Source organism: Bison bison, unplaced genomic scaffold (assembly GCF_000754665.1).
Source record: "Bison bison bison isolate TAMUID 2011002044 unplaced genomic scaffold, Bison_UMD1.0 scf7180017864107, whole genome shotgun sequence".
In the NCBI taxonomy this organism is placed as follows: Eukaryota; Metazoa; Chordata; class Mammalia; order Artiodactyla; family Bovidae; genus Bison; species Bison bison.
In genome coordinates this window covers 458,878-476,874 of record NW_011494679.1, presented here as the reverse complement: position 1 = coordinate 476,874, position 17,997 = coordinate 458,878, and the positions used below count along the sequence as shown (strand labels likewise).

Here is a 17,997-nt window from a genome sequence, read left to right as displayed (position 1 = left end):
CCGTCTCTGGGGTCGCACAGAGTCGGACACGACCGAAGCGACTTAGCAGCAGCAGAAGCAGTGTATATATATAAATCCCAATCTTCCAATTCATCCCAACCTCCACCCTTTCCCTCCTTGGTGTCCACACATTTGTTCTCTACATCAGTGTCTCTAGTTCTGCTTTGCAAATAAAATAATCTATACCCTTTTACTAGATTCCATGAATATGCATTAATATACAATATTTAATGCAATTATTAAACTTAATATTTTATTATTATAACATAAAACAATGAATGTTTTTAAGTTTCATCTTTTCACTAGCTTCAAAAGCTTTCAAAAGCTTCACTTTTCCAGAAGCTCTAAAAGTAATTTTCCATTAATTTTATATATTCCATTTTCAAATATGAGATCATATAAAGCAAGTATATTCAAACTTAATTTAACTTTTAAATAAATTTAATTTTCTATTATTTAATTTGCTATTATTACTTCTATTATTTCTATTTCTAGGCCTAACCAGAAACTTGGTTTTATTTGCTTTTCTCTTTCCTAATAATAATTCAACAACTCCTAAGAAAACAGTAGCATGAGCACTTAATACTGGTATTTTTTAAACTGCTGAAGCTTATAAAAAGACATTAATATAACAGATACAGGTACATTATTAGCTTAATATATAAACATAAAACTTTTTTCCCAAAATGAGCACTATCAGTTTTAAAGAATAAACATACAGCAGCTTTTTTCTTACGACTTCAAGATCATCAAATTCAACTTTCTTCTCTTTTATTGACTTTGCACTTTGATCAAGAGTATTCAGCTGGCCTGTTTCAATAACATCATCACCAGGCTTTAGTTGGTCCCAACGAGCTTTAAATTTTTCCAGTTCTTGATAATAAATCTGAAGACGTGATTTGACGTTTCCTTTCATCACTTCAATCTATAAGTCAACAGAGTATACATAATTTAACTCAATGTAAATTTCTACTTTATATTCACATTTTTACTTCCAATATTTTCTATTTAAAGGTCAAAAAACATCAATATCAACTTTTCTAAAGATTCTTATTCATTATTTCAAGTACAATAAATTTACTCAAAAATAAATTAGACACTAAATTTACAATAACAAAAGATATACTGCAAACATCAACATTACAAAACCATTCACATGACTAACAGCATCTGTGATAACTATCAACAAAATTAATACGATGAAAAAAGTTTACTCAGTGACATCCAGTTGTTCTACCTGATTACACAGCTGCTTAATAAAGAAGGGCATCTCCCAGTCTCCCATGCAGCTCACCACCAGAACACTAGGTTCTGGTCAGTAGGATATGAGCACAATAAATGCGCACAGCTTCCAGCCTGGACTCTTACAAGACACCTCACACAGTAGGTAACAAACCATTCATAAGAAAGTCTGATAATACTGTCACATATATTCTTGCTATGGCATAAATGAAGGTAAATTCTGTGACATGATCATCACTTATACAAAATATCTTATTACATAGAAGTGCTGAGGGAGATCAATTCCATCAATAATATAAAATTCTTATAAATGTGAGCTATAATGAAATAAAGACAAGAAATTGTAAATGAGGGAAAAAACTGTTCTCATTTTAACAAAGAAAGCTTCTTACCTGGTCTTTAATCATAAGTTGGTGACTTTCCATCATCAACTCAAATTTATCCCACTTAGCTTTCAGATTACTAATTGTTTCTAAACCTCCACCTGCCACAGTCCGTAAAAGTCTATTTTTATCTTCAGCCTCTTGAAATAAGGGCAAAATCTAAAAGTTAAAAAATAGTATGTGAAAAACAATATACTTTATCAAATTTATTAAGATTCCATTTATTTAAAATTGTTTTATGATTTGCTTTTTAAATCAGGATTTTTGCTTTTATATATTTGTTAAATTTCTAGATATAAAGTTTCTAATATATATTATTACATGCAAACTCAAGCACTCAAACATCAATTAAAAAGGATAATAAAAGTGGTAATATGAAACTAAATTAAATCATGATTATAGGAAGACAATACTATACCTGTTCAAAGTAACATTATTATACAGGTTCCACTCAAAGAAAATGCTAGAGACTTTTATGGTTTGCAATTAATTATCTTTTTTGTCTGGCTATTGATTGTGAAATCTGAGAAGCATCTTTCACCATTGTGATTATGTAGCAATTACCCACTTAATATCATTGTATCATGATTGGTCAACAAACAGAAAAATTATAGAATTCTAGAAGACTCTTGAGAGTCCCTTGGACTGCAAGGAGATCCAACCAGTCCATTCTAAAGGAGATCAGCCCTGGGTGTTCTTTGGAATGAATGATGCTACAGCTGAAACTCCAGTACTTTGGCCACCTCATGCGAAGAGTTGACTCATTGGAAAAGACTCTGATGCTGGGAGGGATTGGGGGCAGGAGGAGAAGCGGATGACAGAGGATGAGATGGCTGGATGGCATCACCGACTCAGTGGACATGAGTTTGAGTGAACTCCGGGAGATGGTGATGGACAGGGAGGCCTGGAGTGCTGCAATTCATGGGGTCGCAAAGAGTCAGACATGACTGAGTGATTGAACTGAACTGAACTGAATATCACCAAAACTACCATTTAATAGAAAAATCTGTAATCACTTTTTACAATCCAGATGCATATCAGAATTATCTTGAAATTTTTTGAAAAATGCAAATTTTCAAGTATTGCTTTTTTTCTCCAAAGTTCCAGATATGTTTCTATTGAGCAGTCATGTTCAAAAACAACTGGACTATATGATGATCTTTTACTTTTATCTAGTTTGTTTCACTTTTTCTATTTCATATTCAATGCTACCATTTCATTTAGTTTATGTTTTCCAATTTTTGTTGCAACAGCAACAAAGGTTTACTGTATAGCACAGGGACCTACAGTCAATATCTTGTAATAACCTATAATGGAAAATAATCTGAAAAATAATATATGCATATAAATGAATCACCTTCCTGTGTACCTAAAACATTGTTAAGTACTATATTTCAATAAAATATATATATATATATTAAGAAAAAAATGAAAGAAAGAGGAAAGGAAAAACTGAAGAATCGGAATCAAGCTCCTATATTTAGCTTCTGCCTGAAATGCCCTGAGTTGTATATAATGAGCAGTCCATTAAAGAACCCAGGTGTAGGTCAATAAGTGCTAAACTGCTCAAATTGCTTCTAGATCTTTTCAAGCACCATAAAACAATAGTGTCCTATAATTTATAACTGTACTTTTGCTACTCATCAAAGCAGTAAAATCCATTGAAAGATATTTAAAAATCATTGTTTACATAACAGACAACAACAACAAAAAATCAAATATATCTCAATGGCCAGTTTGCAATTCCTGAGAAACAGAGAAACAATTAACCAAGAATCCATGTTGTACTAGGAACGTCAGTGAGAGAGAAGACAGAAAGTGAAAGTTGCATCTGACTCTTTGGGACCCCATGGACTCCACAGTCCATGGAATTCTCCAGGCCAGAATACTGGAGTAGGCAGCCTTTCCCTCCTCCAGGGGATCTTCCCAACCCAGGAACTGAACCGGAGTCTCCTGCATTGCAGGCAGATTCTTTACCAACTGAGCTATCTGTGAAGCCCTAAAGAGAAAACAGAGTAGGATTCTCATTTCCAGTGTGAAAAGAACTTAAGCCTGTGAAGACATTACAAGTTTCCAAGTTTGTATCGTGTATGCAAGCGAGCTAAGTTGCTTCAGTCGTGTCCAGCTCTTTGCGACCCCATGGACTGTAGCCTGCCAGGTTGCTCTGTCCATGGGATTCTCCAGGCAAGAATACTGGAGGGGGTTGCCACTTCATACTCCCGGGGATGTTCCTGATCCAGGGATCAAACCCATACCCTCCTGCATTTCAGGAGGGTTATCTACCATTAGTGCCACCTGTAAGCCAGTTTCCAAGTCTATCTGCATGCAAAGATACCCCACACACCAACAGGGGTACATACCAAAACACAATTCTGTAACATCTTGCCGCTGAAAACCCGGCAGTGACTCCTCAGTGTCCACAGAATCGTGTGGCTCGCATGACCTGGATTCTGCCTAGCTCTTTATTCGGTCTCGTGCCACACCCTGCCTCACATGTAGTTCCCAACCTACATCTATTTCCCTTAGTTTCTGTGATGATATGCTTCATGTCTTTCATTCCACGTCATTATCAATCTCCTTTGCTGCCTCCATCTATACTTGAACTCTAAATTTTGAAATGCTCAAACCTGATTCTATACCCTCTACAGTTCGTCAATCACAAGAGCTAGTTCAATTCTATGGCTTTAAACATCATGAATGTTAAAATGATTTCCAAATGTATATCTCTAATCTTCACCTTTACTCTAAATTCCAAATTCCTCATTCTACATGGCATGTCAATCCCTGCTACCTTCAATCCCTAAACAACTCCTCTCTAGTCATCCTCATCTCAGTAAATGGTACCATTAGATTCCTAGCTGCTAAAGCCAAAAACCTAAGAGACATGTTTCTCTCTTTTCCTCTAATCCCCTGTCTACTTCTAATGCATCAGAAGACCTTGGTTCTAACTCTAAAATGCATCATCACTTTCTCTGGTTCTCTCCATCTCCTCTGCTATTCCATGGTATAAGCTTAGATCATCTTTTGTACACAAACTGGAATATCCTACTAACTCTCTGCTACTATTGTCTCCCTCCAATCCATTCTCCACGAAGCGGCCAGAGTAATCACTTCAAAATGCAATCCACATTTATCTTCTCATTGCTTAAATCCCTCTAAAATTTTTCTACTACTCTCAAAAAAGAACTCGAACTCCCTAGGATTGTCTGAAAGTCCCTTCCTAATCTGGCCCTTGCCTACCTCTCCAATTTCACTCAAACCACTTTTTCCTTGAATAATATGGCTTTCTTGATAACTAAGTTTCTTGACAATATTTACACCTATCTCACTTCCTTAAGTATATCAAGGTCCTCTACCTTAAGATTAACAGTGTATCCTTAAGTATATCAAGGTCCTCTCCCTTAATATTAACTGTGTATCCACTGTTCCATCTGCCCTCTAAATCTCGGAATGGTTGCCTCCTTACCCTGCAGGTCCCAGTGCAAACAGATGTCATCTGTCTGATATGGTCTCCAGGATCACCACCCTGAGAAACATCGCGCAGCTGGGCACACTCATCATCTTACTAATCTAGCTCCTCATGTTCCTTTCTTCCTCTCTGTCTCTATCTCTCTTACATGCACACACAACACACACTTACACATGAATGCAGATTTCAGTAACACAGAGCAACCATACTTGCAATCGCAGTGCCTAGCACAATGCCTGCAATATATCAGGAGATCTGTAGTCTGTCCGACTCTTGGCAACCCCATGGACTGCAGCACGCCAGGCCTCCCTGTTCATTGCCAACTCCCAGAGCTTGCTCAGATTCATGTCCATCGAGCCGGTGATGCCATCCAACCATCTCATCCTCTGTCGTCCCCTTCTCCTGCCTTCAGTCTATAGTAAGTATTTGTCAAATAAATGCCTCCATGATTTAGCTAACTGCCACAGTTCATAATGCTGTTCTTTCTTTAGTTACTTCCTTCTACAAGACAAGTACACTATTTTATTTGCCTTTAAACCCTCTTTATACCTTTAAGCCTACCATATAAAAGTTTATAATTCATTCTACCATGAAGGTATATTATTTCTTTCACCTCTAATCTATCTTGTAATTTTCAACCTATCCTGTAAGAGGAATACATAAAAGTTTGTATCTATTTTGAATTATTTCTCCTCTTTCCTCCAAACATAACTAAGATCACCTATAACATGTTCTACAAATTGTGGCTTGTTTATTCTACGTTCTAGCCTTCTGAATACAGTTTTTATGAATCTTTAACCACCTTTTTATCTTTGTCTCTAATTATGAGCTCTTCCATCGTGTGTGTGTGTGTGTGTGTGTGTGTACTCCTAGTTCAGCACTAACTTCATATTTAAGCATCATAAAAGTACAACCTTGGAAGTAACAGTATGAACTATTTAAGTTTAGTCTAATATTCTAATAGTCTATTAGTCTATAGTCTAATAGAATAGTCTAATAGTCTATTCTAATAAGCCACATCATAAAAGGTCACAAATACTTCCGAAAACAATATATATTGTGGTTACTGTTTCACTACAACAACAAACATCGAGTCCAATCATAAGCAGACTAATTTTATAGACTTCCTCATAATATTATAATTATATGATATTTGCAGTCACATAATATTACGATTTAATCATTCCAGTACAGTTAAAAAAAATAATAAATTACTTTGTGATTCTTACCTCTGGCTTCCGTTCTTGTAGCTTACTATATTGTAAATTTGCATTACCTATCTCTTCCACAGACTGGGGCATAATTGTTAAGACTTCCATAGCCTCAGTAACGAATGTGTCAATTTCATGTAAATGAGCTGAAAAGGAAACATTGAAATATAAGAAATGTTATTATCATCAAAAAAATGCAATTACATAATTTCTAAACCATGTAATGTTAGAAGTAATCACTATATGAAATACAGTAAGTCCTAAGTTGTCATTTGCTTTCATAAAGAAAAATTCAAAGTATAGAATAAGCAAAAAAATTTCTTCTCATGAAATTGTAATTGCTCTATATAACATTTAAAAATTTTTAGAAAAAAGTGAAAATGTATTTACTCACTCTTAGTAAGTTTTACTATAAGTTGGCAACTTTTTCAGTCTTTTAAATAATATGCTAGAACATATTTCAGTTTAAATGAAAAAAGAAACAATGATATTTTGGAAAATAGTACAGGCATTCCTCATTTTATTGTGCTTCATTTTATTGTGCTTTGTAAATATTGCATTTTTTACGAATTGAAGGTCTGTAGCCACCCTGCATGGAGCAAGTTTATCAGTGCCATTTTTCCAACAGCATTTGCTTGCTTCAAGTCTCTGTGTCACATCTTGGTAATTCTCCCAATATTTCAAACTTTTTCATATTGTTACATTTGCTATGGTGATCTTTAATCAGTGATCTTTGATGTTACTATTGTTTTAGAGTACCATGAACCACACTCACATAAGACAGCAAACTTAATTGATAAGTGTTGTATATATTCAGACTGTTCCACCTCTCTAATTCCCTCAGACACAAAAATACTAAAATTGGGTCAATTAATGGCCTCTTAAGTGTTCAAATTAAAGAGTGACACATCGCTCACTTTAAATCAAAAGCTAGAAATGATTAAGTTTAGTGAGGAAGGCATATCTAACGATGAGATAGGCCAAAAACTAGGCCTCTTGCACCAAACAGTTAGCCAAGGAAAAAATCTTAAGGGAAATTAAATGTACTACTCCAGTGACTACACAAATGATAACAACGTGAAACAACATTATTGTTGATCCAAAGAAAGCGCTAGTGATGCGGGCAGAAGACGAAACCAGCCATCAGCCCCTTATGCCAAAGCCTGATTCACAGCGCGGCCCACCCCCCTTCAGCTCTATAAAGGCTGAGAGGCGAGGGAGCTGCAGAGGAAAAGCTTAAGCCAACACAGGTTGCTTCATGAGATTAAAGAAAGAAGCCATCTCCGTAACATGAAAAGTGCAAGATGAAGCAGTAAGTGCTGATGGAGGAGCTGCAGCAAGGTACCCAGATAATCTAGCTAAGATAGTTAATGAAGCCTGCTCCACTGAACAGCAGACTTTGAAGGCAGATGAAGCAGCCTTCGATTAGAAGACATCATCAAGGACTTTCATAGCTAGAGAGGAGAAGTCAATGCCTGTATTCAAAAGACAGGCTGACTCTCTTGTTAGAGGCTAATGCAGATAAGTTGACACCAATGCTCGTTTACCATTCCAAAACTCCTACTACCCTTCAGAATTATGTTGAATCTATTCTGCCTGTGCTCTTGAAATAGAACAACAAAGGCTGATGGAAAACACACACACACACACACACAAAGCCTGACAACAGCACATCTGTTTACAACATAATTTAATGAATATTTTAATCCCATTGCTAAGACTTACTACTCATAAAAAAAAGATTCTTTTCAGGATACACCTGCTCACTGACAATGCACCTGGTCACCCACGAGCTCTGATGGAGATGTACAACAAGATTCATGTTGTTTTCATGCCTGCTGACACAACATCCATTCTACAGCCCATGGATCAATAAGTAATTTGAACATTCAAGTCTTATTATTTAAGAAATACATTTCATAAGGCTACAGCTGCCACAGATACTGATTCCTCTGATGGGTCTGAGATAAGTAAACTGAAAATCTTCTGAAAAGGATTCACCATTCTAGATGCCATTTAAAACATTCATGATTCATGGGAGGAAGTCAAAACCTCAGTGTTACCAGGAGTTTGGAAGAAGTTGATTGCAATCCTCCTGGATGATTCTTAGAGCTTCAAGCCTTAAGTGGCAGAAGTAACTAAAGATGTGGTTTAAAAAATAGCAAGAGACCTATAACTAGAGTGAAACCTAAAGATGTGAATGAATTGCTGCAGTCTCATGATAAAACTTTCACAAATGAGGAGTTGCTTCTAATGGATGAGCAGAGAAGTGGTCACTTGTAATTTTGAGACTTTGGTCCTGCTGAAGATGCTACGAAGATTGCTGAAATGACAACAAAGGACTTAGAATATTACATAACTCAGTCAATGAAGCAGTGGAGGGTTTGAGGAGACTGACATCAATTCTGAAAGAAGTACTACAGTGGGAAAACACCATCCAACAGCACTGAAAGCTACAGAGGCACTGTGCATGGAGGGAAGAGTCAATCAACGCAGCACACTTGACTGTTCTTACTTTAAGAAACTGCCATGGCCACTTCGACCTTCAGTAACACTACCCTGATCAGTCAACAGCCATCAACACCAAGGGAAGACTCTCCAACAGCAAAAAGATCATGACACACTGAAGACTCACCTGATGGCTAGCATTTTTAGCAATGAAGCATTGTTCAGCTAAGGCATGTATATTGTTTATTTGCACACAATGCTTACTGCACAGTTAAGAGACTGCAGTACATGTAAACATAACTTAAACATGCACTGGAAAACCAAAAAGTTCACCTGACTCTGTCACAATAATCCCTTTATTGCGGTGGTCTGGAAATAAACCTGCAATATTTCTGAGGCATGCCTGGAGTCCTTCGAAAAGCTAAGGACAAATACATTATACCAGAATTAACCCCTTTCTCAGTGAAATATGCAACAAACTGATACTAGCTCACACTGCAAATAATAGAAAAAAGTCTTCAATTTTTAGACCTCATGGAGTTTCCTACTTTACTAAAATTATCATCTTAAGCTGATTTTTATTTCATACAATTCTCTAGATTGCTTTTTACTTTAATCATCATTGAGACTCATTTTCATAACTAAAAACAATTAACAAGTGTATTTACCCTGGATGGACTTCTTCAAAGAAAGAACAAGCATGTCAAATAACTTCTGGATGAAATCATCAATCACAGTCTTCACAGGGTTACAATTAATATTTAAGCAATCTACCTTGACAGCACTGAAAAATGCCAAAGGACATATTTTGACATGAAAAAGGCTAAGTGGAAGAAAAGAGTGTCATTATGATCTTGCGTAATAACCCAAAATTATCATTGTGATCATTAAGCACGTTTAGATTTTAACAAAAATGCCTTACACATACTCATACATAATAGCTTTTCATTTAACAATGGTTCTAATACTACAGTTTTTAATAATCCAATGTATCATGTTTTTAAAAGTAGCACATTATAAAATACTAAAGTATCAACATGAATATATTCAAATTTTTAAATGTTTTACTTGTCACAGTATGTAACGTACTTTTTTAAAGATTTATAAAATAAATTATTATCCTGGACTCAAAGCACAAACAACGATAGGAGAAATAAAACAAACAGAGAAAGTGAAGATAGATTATGAATACACTAAAGCAATAGAACATTTTAGACCTAATTCACAAAAATTGAATAAATTATTAATTCAGATGTTCAATCATATGGGCAGAGAACTCTCAGTACTGTTGGTCAGAGTATAATATCACACAATTTTTGCAAAGGGAAATTTAGCAATATTTAACAAATAGTTTTAAAACAGGTATATTCTTTTATCTTAGTAACTCAATTTTTTTAATTTATCCTAAGATTTTCAGACTCCAAGATTTACCTACAGGTATCTTGTCAAGGTATTAAATACAGTCAAAAATTAGAAATAAACTAAATACAGGAATGGCTAAATAAGTTATTATATATCCATATAATTTAAAATTATATTTTTGAGGACCAGGTAATAACATAGCAAAATACTAATGATTAGTGTTAAATAAAAATAACAGGTTATAGTATGATCCAAATTTTGTAAGCAGATGTATGAATATGTCTAAAACATCAAACGCTAACAGTAACTGTCATTGTGTTTTTTATATTTTAAAAAATTTATAAAACAAATTACTATTTTAATAATCAGAAAAATGCATGTATTTTTAAGAACACTAATTCTTTGCATGGTACTCTGAATGCAAATTATAACACTGACAAATATTATTAGAAGTTGAACCAGACTCATTCATCTAAGTAAAACCTCGTATTTATCTTAAATTACATAAAGTTTAAAAATATCTGGAGACTGAGGAAAAAGTTATTTAGAAAGGCCCCTTTTAAAACATAGAACCAGGTGATATTCTTAGAAAGCAAGTTATAAATGTTAAATACAATTTCATTATAAAAGTACAATTTTCTCTTACAAAGTTTTACTTATTTATTTCAGTCACCCATTAACTGGAGAGGTTTAAATGCCAATTCTTAACCATAACACACAAGAGGCAATTTGTCTTATATTAATACATGAAGTTATATGATTTTTGAAATTCTAACATAAAATTTAAAAATTTCTAATATTCTAATATTTCAAGTATTTCTAATATTTGATATATGAAAATCTTGGTAAACCTGAAAAAATTATACCAGATTTTTAGTAATGAATTAACACATAAAGTAATATGATTATACCAGAGTAGTACTCACTGAATCTTGTGGACAAAACTAATGTTCACCTTTTCAATTGAAAATATTAATAACATGCAAATAAGGTCTCATTTAGCCATAGATAGAATGGGATAAACATAGATAGCTTACCCAAAAAGTATATCCTTACTAGCATATCTGAAATACATCATTAGAATATGGCTTATCTAATCTTATAGCATATTTTCCAAAATACCCATAATATAAATATTTGTGTGTTTATGTATGTGTCCACTCACTTAGATGAATACATGTTAATTTACCAGCAAGAAAGAGAAAAGATGAAATATGGCATGGAGGACAGGCATCCTTTTTGTTTTGTTTAGCTTTGGCAGGGATGGATAAACAGGAGAGCTGTCTATAGAAAGGAACAAACAGTAGTAGCGATCTTGAACAGTCAGGTGACAGACAGCATAGTCATACTAGATGGGCAAGAAAGTGCTCAAAGAGAGTATCCACAGAGAAGAGAAACATCACAATGGCATTATCTTTTCCTTACTTCAAACTAACATCAGTGACACTATCATTATCCCAGTCATCCAAACTCAAGCCTTCAAGTCATTTGTCTCTTCTCTATTCCTCATCCTTTATCTGCCTTCGAAAATAAGACATCTTGGGGCATCCCTGGTGGTTAAGAATCTTGGGGCTTCGCAGAGGTTAAGAATCTGCCTTGCAATGAAGAGACGTGCGATCAATCCCTGGCCCAGGAACTACGATGCCACAGATGGCAGACTAACTAAGATTCTATGCTTCTATGAAGATCCTGCATGCTGCAACTAAGACCACACTGTGAAATAAAAGAAAGACCTCTTGTGAGAGTCGCTCAGTCGTGTCCAACTCTGTGACCCCATGGACTATACAGTCCAGGGAATTCTCCAAGCCAGAATAGTGGAGTGGGTAGCCGTTCCCTCCTCCAGGAAGACCTCTTAACACCTCAGAATATTTCCTCCTCCTTATTTGGAATACCAACAACTAAATTCAATTAATTAGTCCTAGTCTTCAGGATAAAGACAGGCCAACCTCACTTCCTCCAGGACCTCTTGATTCCACCACATGACTCATTATTACCAGACTAACATTCCTAATGTATAGCTTTGGTACTGACACACTTCTTTTTAGAAAGCTTCAACAACTAATCGCTCTAACATAAATAAAATCCAAATCACCTGTTTTACAATTTAAGACTCTCCCAAATCTGTTCTTTATCTACTACTTTCCAGAAATATTTCTTCTAGTCCCTAGCAAAAAATTAACTCTAATCAAACTGGGTTTCCCTGGTAGTTTAGCTGGTAAAGAATCCGCCTGCAATGTGGAAGACCTGGGTTTGATCCCTGGGTTGGGAAGATCCCCTGAAGGAGGACATGGCAACCCACTCCAGTATTCTTGCCTGGAGAATCTCCATGGACAGAGGAGCCTGGTGGGCTACAGTCCATGGGGTCTCAAAGAGTAGGGCACAACTAAGTGACTAACTTTCTTTCACTTTTCATCTAGTATTAATAGTAACAATTAATAACAACTAACACTGAGAATTTACCTTCTAATTTATATGCAAATTACTCACTCTTCAAAACACTGAAATAAATGATATAGCTGTAACTATTTTAAAGTTGAGGAAACTGAGGTTAACAGGGTCTAAGTAATTGTCAAAGTCATGCAGCTAGTAAGAACCATCTAACTCCAGAGCCCACTCTCTCAACCTCTCCATGTACTTGACTTCATCATCAAATACACTTGTCTTATTGTACTACTGGAGAGCAAACTATTTCATCTCAGGAACACTGTCATCTTTCTACTTTCATAGGACAAGGTTTCACATACTGGAAATGATCAGCAAATATTTATTGAAAGAATAAACAAATGGCCACCTCATGCGAAGAGTTGACTCACTGGAAAAGACTCTGATGCTGGGAGGGATTGGGGGTAGGAGGAGAAGGGGACGACAGAGGATGAGATGGCTGGATGGCATCGCTGACTTGATGGACGTGAGTTTGAGTGAACTCCGGGGGTTGGTGATGGACAGGGAGGCCTGGCGTGCTGCCATTCATGGGGTTGCAGAGTCGGACACAACTGAGCGACTGATCTGATCTGATCTGTTATTACCCTTTATAGGTAATATATGTACAACTCAACAAGGCCCTTCCTTCCTAGAGCTCATTGCATTGAGTGGTCTCACTGATATGAATTTCAGAGAGTAAGGAGGATATTCTGGGTTATGAAATGCCCCTCGGAGGGTTTTCTCCACATTTAGGGCACTACCTAGATGCAGCACTGTTTTGTGTGCTTCCCGGGGCATTCTGAAAGCCAGAGCCATACAAAATTAAGGTCAAATATCCCCCGGTATGCTCCCTCCAGTAGCTTCTCACAGTTCTTAGACTGTGCCCGGGCACATCAAACGTTAGATCTGAGAGAAGCCTCCTCCCCAGTCTATTCTATCCAACTAGGTCTCAGCCAGCAGAACCTCTAGAAGAGGCTCTCTTAGTCTCAGCAGTGCTCTACTCAGATGAATCTCAAGCATTATAGCTGAGCTCTGGAGAAGGTAAAACAATAACTTGTCTTCAGTACCACTAAGTGAAGAGTACCCATCTATACCCTTGGTAAAAACTGCTACTATGTTAAATATTACTTTAACTTCTTTAACTTCTGTATTATACCTTGGAAGCCGTTCTACTTCTTTCCCTTTTATTTTCAGTGCTTTAAAATTTTTCTCCCAATCATGTACCGTAGAAAGATGCTTTTCCACTAGAGCTTCCATATCAACTTGCCCAATTACAATCCACTCCTATTTAAATGAAAACATATTATTTTAAAAATTAGAGCTAATAAATGAAGATATAAAAGATTAGAGTCCAAATATCAAGAACAATAAAAAGAGGCAAAAGAGAAGTTTCAGGTAAATTTCAACTTACGTTATGTACATATAATCATTACCATAAAGCCTAAAAAATGAACAGGGAAAATATATATATATATAAAAATGCAGTAATCATAAAACTTTTTTGAAGAGATTGCAAAAAAACTTTTCTTTACATTCTCAAGTTTGATGTATACAAAGGCAAAACCACTTCTACCAAGCCAAGAGCTACTATAGGTTACAAATCTGACATTGTCCAGATTCAATTAATTCTAGAAAAACAAAATGCAGAAGCACTGCAGTGGCAGTTAAGAAATTTACTGAATTCTCAGTCACTCCTCAGGATCAATAAAATGAACTAATAAATATAATAAATATAAATTAGAGTTTATTTCTGAAGAGTTAGTATGATGCACCCATAGCTCAGTTCATAAAGAATCCACATGCAATGCAGGAGACCCAGTTTGATTCCTGGGTTGGGAAGATCCGCTGGAGAAGGAATAGGCTACCCACTCCAGTATTCTTGGGCCTCCTCAGCAGCTCAGTTAAATAATCCGCCTGCAATGTGGGAGACCTGGGTTCGATTTCTGGGTTGGGAAGATCCCCTGGAGAAGGGAACAGCTACCCACTCCAGTATTCTAGCCTGGAGAACTCCATGGACCGCATAGTTTGCAAACAGTCGAACATACTGAGCAACTTTCACTTTCACTTTCACATTTATCTACACAAAAGTAAGAAATTAAATCATGTCAATTTCATTAATGTAGAAGGCTTCCCTCCATGGCATATTCTCAATCCAAAGAATGAAGAAAAGGATAAATGTTTCTATATATTTTCCTGAAAGGAACTAAAAATGACACAAGAGAGTCATATCAAATTCCAAGTTGATATAACATTCAAAAGAAGAAAAGAAAGAAAAATTAGTTTCTCAATCTTCAAATAGTCAAATTTGTAGCATAAATCTAGATTTTAACAGAATCCTCAACTTTGGCCCTCTGGTTTGCATATTTTTATTTTATGCCACACAATATCAACTACTGAGTTGTACATTTAATACTAATTCAATCAGATGAATATTATAATAGGACAATTTCATGTCCCATACCTTATGCTGATGTAAAACAGCTGACAATCTCCTAAACAGATCTTCTGCTTTGCTGAAAATAGTCAGAAATCCACTTGCATTTCTATCAATCATAATAGAAAAAATAGATTCATCTCCTGCTTCACCCACTCCCTTAAACTGATTAGGAATGCTGATGAATCTCTTCATTTCTCTATAATATTTAGCTCGAATTTCTTCAAAAGGAGGCTTGAATTGCAACCGTCCTTGTCTGAAAGCAAATAAATAACCTTAAAATATAAATTACTGAAAAATTATATACTGAAAACTAAATTGGGTTTTAAAAACCTTACTTGTATATTAAATCTATATTTATTTCTGGCAGATTCTCATTAAGTGCTTCTAAGCCCATCTGATACTGATGCTCCAGAGCTTTGTACACTTGATGATTCCAGTGCTGTTTCCACGCATGCATGTCACTTGCTTGAAACCCCTAGTAAATTATAGTCATATTTTTTATTTAATAATTAGGTGGTAGAATGGGTTTTCATTTAATGCTTTTATATAACATTTGGTAAAATTATAAGCAAAAAATCCCTCATCTTAAATATCTTAAACATATATTAATTGCTACTTGTATATCTAAAGTCAAATATGAAAATCTCTAATCTTTGTGCTCATAAATAATATACAAAAGACCAGCAAAATTTTAAAAATCAAGTTACTAGTAAATGAATTTTATGTGTGGACTTTATTTTATGATCCTATAAAAACAACAGTAATAACAGAAACCATATCTTAAAATTTCTTAGCCCTTTTTCAAAATTCCCATCAAATATAACTCTTCTATTCCCTTCCCACTCCCTAAATAATCCATTGCACATTAAAAACATGGTAACTTTAAAATATGAGAATGCTCAGAATACTTTACATACTTTTTCTGCTTCCATATAACCATAAACATATAAATTCTAATACTTAAATTTTTATTTATTTTTTAAAGTTTGAACCGAAAAATATATGTAAATGTTTAAAACACCTACCTCATATACCACTAACATCTCAAGGTAGATTCTGTGTTAACTACTTTTACACAGATCATCTAATATCAAAATATATGTGGAAATGACATTTTACTGAAATATAACAAAAAACAATTCTGAAACAGAGTTATTTCAGTAATTTGATTTCTGCCTACACTTAACTTTGTCACAACAGACATCACCTTTTAAAAGAAAACTAATGAATGATAGATATTTAAGCACGAAGTCAGAAAAACTGTTTACAGAGTCTAAATTGAGGGATTTGGCATTCCGTAAGACAAACAAAACTTGTACTTTTACTTGTAAATGTGCTGCTAATTTATGGTCTTTATACATAATTCAGTTAAATTCTAAATTTATGAGCAATTCATTAGCAAAGATTTACAGATAACCTTTATGAACTTTTCATCAATTCATATATTCAAATTCTGAAAATTTCATATTTCAGAGTGTAGACATAAAGTAAAACACACTTTACCTGAGCCTCTACACTTGCTAAGCCAGTTCTCAATTCTTGTAATCCATCTTTCCACCGCTGTTGCTGCCGAAGCAAATCAATGTTCATAAGAACTACCACCTGTAAAAAATTAGAACACAAAAATTTCAATAGAAAAACTTGACAGGCACCACCTTACCCAAGTGATCAAAATTAACTCAACCTATAATAACACATATCAATATCTGATCAATGTACTGAGAAAGGCAAAATATCACTTTTGTGGTATTCCTATTAAAACCATATAATCTCAATCTAAAAATGAGAAGGCATCATATAGAATCAAGTCAACAGACAAAATAATTGATCAGTACTCATCAAAAGTATCAAGGTCATGAAACACAAGATAAGACTCAGGGAGAAGAAACTATGGAACCTTAAAATGTAAATACAAGGTGGGATCTGGGATTGGACCCTTGAAAAGAAAAAAGACTTCAATGAAAAAGTTTTAAAATTCGAAACAGTCTATTTCCTAGTTTTGATAAACATACTATGGTTACATAAGTTGTTGACAATAGGGGAAGTTGGGTGAAGGACAACTGTGAACTCTTTATTTGCAACTTTAAGTCTCAAATTATTCCCAAATAAGAAGTTATTTAAAAGTATATCCAAATTACTTTTTAAATAATACTATTCATAGCTTATTAAATTTTATAAATAAAATATACCTTTTCACAAAATGTAGTGTGCCATTTTCTCAGTTTCCTATTTTCAGTGGCAAGTCGTTCAGCAGCATTTTGGAGTTTTTGGATGTAGCCTTCTAATTCTTTAGGATTATCCCAAGTAATGTGTGACTTTCCCCCACTTGCTGCTTTTGAATTCTAAGGTACAACAAATGACAGTGTTCAAATACAGTTTTTTTTTTTGAAAAGATTCAATATTCTACATCATTAGTACAACTGTCAATAACACTAACCTGCAATAAAAGAGCACACAGTAGTTTTTCCATTTTATAAACGATAAGGCATTCTGGGCAGGATTGAGCAGCTCCGTTCCTTCCAAGTTGTCCCTCTTACAGCTAAAAAACCCAGACATAACACACCGAACAAGCATAGGAAGACTAAAAGATAGAAATAAGGAGGTGGACAGCCTAGAAACATTGGGAATTAAGGACAACACACCAGGATTTCCTTGGTATGTCCCATATATCCCGGACAGGATGCTGGAGAAGTCTACAACCTGGAACCACCCCCAGAGGCAGACAGAAAAAGGCTCCAGAAGAAGCCTGTTCCCTCTAGCCACAGGACCAGGAAAACAGTGGCTGAATGAAAAAAAAAACCTTTTTATGATATACACCCTACTCCTGGTGGGCTACAATCCATGGGGTCATAAAGAGTCAGACACAACTGAGTGACTAAGCACACACACACACCCCCTACTCCAACCCAACAGAGTAGAAACCCAGCCACTTCTGCAGTTTCAGGGGACCAGAAGAGGCGCTTCTCCTCCATCCCCTGCTAGGTCAGTGGCGCCTGACAGAGGCGGGGGAGGCACCTTCACCAA

General features: G+C 35.4%; 1 protein-coding gene across 2 annotated transcripts in view; it reads right to left on the bottom strand.

Moving 5' to 3' along the window:
- The window catches only part of DYNC2H1 (dynein, cytoplasmic 2, heavy chain 1), a 394,047-nt gene that overhangs the window by 342,845 nt on the left and 33,205 nt on the right, over positions 1 to 17,997 (bottom strand). For both annotated transcript variants that reach the window (XM_010838873.1, XM_010838872.1), the window contains exons 14-22: positions 17,163 to 17,315; positions 16,477 to 16,575; positions 15,309 to 15,448; positions 14,998 to 15,226; positions 13,693 to 13,820; positions 9,422 to 9,537; positions 6,324 to 6,451; positions 1,635 to 1,784; positions 720 to 925 (exon numbers count right to left, since the gene is read on the bottom strand). In XM_010838873.1, the coding sequence (XP_010837175.1) occupies positions 720 to 925; positions 1,635 to 1,784; positions 6,324 to 6,451; positions 9,422 to 9,537; positions 13,693 to 13,820; positions 14,998 to 15,226; positions 15,309 to 15,448; positions 16,477 to 16,575; positions 17,163 to 17,315 (1,349 nt within the window). The remainder of the gene's footprint in view (positions 1 to 719; positions 926 to 1,634; positions 1,785 to 6,323; positions 6,452 to 9,421; positions 9,538 to 13,692; positions 13,821 to 14,997; positions 15,227 to 15,308; positions 15,449 to 16,476; positions 16,576 to 17,162; positions 17,316 to 17,997) is intronic.